Genomic DNA, 3625 nt, shown 5'->3' with positions numbered 1-3625 from the left:
TTCACAGGGGTTTTCTGTGCTGAGCATTGGCTTGGCTGTGTTCTTGAGAAAGCCTGGGCAAGGAGCCTGGAGCCCCCAGGCCCTGGGCTGAGGCGTCAGCGCTGCCCCAGCAGTGCCCATGGCCTGTCCCTGCTGCAGCCCCGGCACTGCCACCCCCAGGACTGTGCCTGGCCCCGAGAGCACTCAGGCCCTACAGCAACACCAGGGCCACCAGGGCAGCGGGGCAGGGCCACGGCAGCAGCACTGGCAACACCAAGTGCTGCTGCTGGGCACAGCTGCTGTGCCAGCACTGATCTGCCCCCAGCTCTGCACACGGACATTGCTGCTGCAGCTCCAGAGAAGGCAACAAAAGGGTAACTCTGCTGGGAGATCCTTTATCTCTTTTAAATACATCAAGAGTGCAGCCCATCATTGACAGAGTCTGTGGCCATAGGGAATGTGGAGAGAAACTTAACAAAAAATGGGACAAACCTGGACATTTCTTTGGGGACAATATTAAGTAAAACAAAGGAAAAGAACATCCAAGATGAAAGCAACAAGAAGTATAAAAAATTACTTTTATTACAAGTGATTTGCAGAAATTGGCCAGCAATTTAATGTTCCTGAAATCATCCAGTCATCAGTCTCCATACTGCAGCCTTGAGCTCCTGGTTCCTCAGGCTGTAGATGACGGGGTGCAGAGCTGGAGTCACCACAGAGTACAGAACTGATACTGACAGATCCAGGGATGGGGAGGACAGGGAAGGGGGCTTTAAGTGAGCAAATGTGCCAGTGCTGATAAACAAGGACACCACAGCCAGGTGAGGGAGGCAGGTGGAAAAGGCTTTGTGCTGTCCCTGCTCAGAGGGGATCCTTAGCACAGCCCTGAAGATCTGCACATAGGAGAAAACAATGAACAGAAAACAACCAAATGATAAACAAAGGCTAACCACAATGAGCCCAAGTTCCCTGAGGTTGGAGTGTGAGCAGGAGAGCTTTAACATCTGAGGGACTTCACAGAAGAACTGGCCCAGAGCATTGCCATGGCACAGGGGCAGGGAAAATGTATTGGCTGTGTGCATGAGAGCATTGAGAAAGCCACTGGCCCAGGCAGCTGCTGCCATGTGGGCACAAGCTCTGCTGCCCAGGAGGGTCCCGTAGTGCAGGGGTTTGCAGATGGACACGTAGCGGTCGTAGCACATGATGGTCAGGAGAGAAAGCTCTGCTGAGATGAAGATCACAAAGAAAAAGAGCTGTGCAGCACATCCAGTGTAGGAGATGTCCCTGGTGTCCCAGAGGGAATTGTGCATGGCTTTGGGGACAGTGGTGCAGATGGAGCCCAGGTCGCTGAGGGCCAGGTTGAGCAGGAAGAAGAACATGGGTGTGTGCAGGTGGTGGCTGCAGGCTACGGCGCTGATGATGAGGCTGTTGCCCAGGAGGGCAGCCAGGGAGATGCCCAGCAAGAGGCAGAAGTGCAGGAGCTGCAGCTGCCGTGTGTCTGCCAATGCCAGCAGGAGGAAGTGGCTGATGGAGCTGCTGTTGGACATTTGCTGATTCTGGACTTGGGGATCTGTTCATGGAGAAACGAATAGTGAAGACTTAAAAGGGATACCTTTAACCAAAATCAAAGCCATTTCCCAGATACCATCCTCTATAACATACATGGACATGCTTTTTTGTTTGAGCGTTCTGAAGTTTTCTTTTTAATCTCCCCCCATGTCTCTCCTGGTATTGCTGGAAAGCAGAAACCCTAAGCAATTCTGCTGCCCTCTGGTAGAACAGAGTGGGTTCCCTGAGGCCAGATGATGAGTGGAGAGTGAGGGGAGATGTGTGTTGTTTGTACCTGTTCAGAGTTTCTTTGGGCTTTGACCTTTCTCATGTCGAGGGTGATCACCTCCCTGTGCTTCCCCTAAAATGTCACCAGGCACAGCTGAGAGCAGATGGATTCACCACAGCCCAGCTTCACATTTGTAGCCAAGGACTCTCTCTGCTCATTTCACCAACCCAGCAGCATTTTCAGTGTCACAACACCTCTGCCTTTTCCCATCAATCTTATAACTCAGAGATGGTCTAGGACAGGTTTGCACCCTGGATTGGAGCTCCCAGCCTGGACTGAAATCTCAGGGAGACTTCCAAGTGTCCTTATGATGGCATTGGATTGAAGGAGATGCAGCTCCTTCCCTGGCTGCACTGACAGCATTGCCCAGAGCCAGGCACTGGGGACAGCGTCACCCTGAGCCAGTTGTGCCCCCTGCCAGAGCCCCCAGGGCCGGGCAGCTGCTCCCAGCCCTGTGCTCTGCAGAGGGAACTGGGCCCGGGGCTGCAGAGCTGCCCCATGGCTCTGCTGCAGCTCTGCCTGCACTGGAGGGGCTGCACGCCTTGGAGCCCCGGCCCTGAGGGCAGAGGCTGGGCTGGGGGACAGGAGGGAGGGGGCTTGTTCAGAGGGAGAGGCTGCACTGCAGGGGATCCTGTGGAGTTTTCTTATCTCTCCGTGCCACAGCATTTCTGTGTTTTATTTGCTCTTATTGCCTGATATTCTCTCTGATTCCTGGAGATTTTCCCTCTTGCAGGTGTTTCCCTGTTCCTGACCTCTCCCTGCCAGAACTCACAGACCCCAAATCTCTGTGCACTTTCCTTGGCCTGACAGAACCCTGCCTGTTTTAAGGGCTCTGGCTGGGGGCAGTTTCTGTTTGCAGCTTGGAGAAAGGACATCTCAGACTGAGCCTGATGGTCAAGAGCAAAGGTGATGCTGTTGCAGTCTATGGGCAGAGTGGCTGAAAACAAATTAGGGATCTCCTATGAACCTATTGATCACTAAAAAGAACAGTTTGGATGTCTCAGGCATTGGCAAAATATTAACTAATAATTCATACTACCTTTAATATTTAACCCTCCCTTCCTGAGGAAACTGAAAAAAAAGTCTTAGGAAATACCCTATTTTCTATCAAAATCCTTGCCTTGTAAATATTCTATGACTGAGCAGAACCCCTCAGCATGTCAGAGCTTCGAGAGCATTTCACCTCCCCTACACCAGAAATACTCAGAATGGTACTCACAGAGTCTGTAGGCATTGGGATGTTCCAGCTTCAGGAGGTGCCTCCAGGAGCTGCAGATGCATTGTCCTGCAGCCAGAGGTTCCTGTGCCAAGGGCTGGCAGTGATTGTACCCCAGGCACTTCTCAACATCTTCCCAGCCCTGACTGATTGAAGCTCTCCGTGCCTCTCTGCTGTGCCTGGGGTGACTGCAGACAGTGCCCCAGCCCTGCTGGGCTGGCAGAAGAGCTGCTCATCAAGAGAAATGTGCTTTTGAAGCTCTGCTTGGTTACCAGGAGCTGCCTCTGTGCCAGGAGCCCAGCCCACCTCAGCAGCACAGACACAGCACAAGGACTTTAATGAGCCTCTGGGGCTTTGTGCTCAGGCCCTGAACATCAGTCCCTGAGAGGGAGCTGAAGAAACCTCTCCAGAACTCCAAGTCAGAATCCAGCTCCAAAGTTTCTTGGACTTTTAATGGGTCCCACTGAGGGACACGACTGAAAAAGTGTCCCCAGGCCCCAGGCAGAGCAGAGAACTGGAGGCAGTGATGACAGGTGGAGACAAAGAGAAGCCAAGTCTTGGTGTCCTGGGCCACAGCAGGGTCTGTGCCACCA

The 3625-nt window shown here is 52.8% G+C and overlaps 1 protein-coding gene across 1 annotated transcript; it reads right to left on the bottom strand.

The window, feature by feature from the left end:
* Positions 1 to 608: 608 nt before the first annotated feature.
* On the bottom strand, positions 609 to 1526 carry LOC141731638 (olfactory receptor 14J1-like). Its single transcript, XM_074558052.1, has one exon. The coding sequence runs from the start codon at positions 1524 to 1526 to the stop codon at positions 609 to 611; it is 918 nt and encodes a 305-aa protein (XP_074414153.1).
* Between the last annotated feature and the right edge of the window lie 2099 nt (positions 1527 to 3625).

The sequence above is a fragment of the Zonotrichia albicollis genome, chromosome 24 (assembly GCF_047830755.1).
Source record: "Zonotrichia albicollis isolate bZonAlb1 chromosome 24, bZonAlb1.hap1, whole genome shotgun sequence".
Classification (NCBI taxonomy): Eukaryota; Metazoa; Chordata; class Aves; order Passeriformes; family Passerellidae; genus Zonotrichia; species Zonotrichia albicollis.
Note: the sequence above shows the minus strand (reverse complement) of the source record. Positions and strands in the feature narration are given on the sequence as shown.

Bases quoted from the DNA above. Each gene is read 5' to 3' on its own strand.
- LOC141731638 (XM_074558052.1), bottom strand. From the start codon at position 1,526: ATGTCCAACAGCAGCTCCATCAGCCACTTCCTCCTGCTGGCATTGGCA.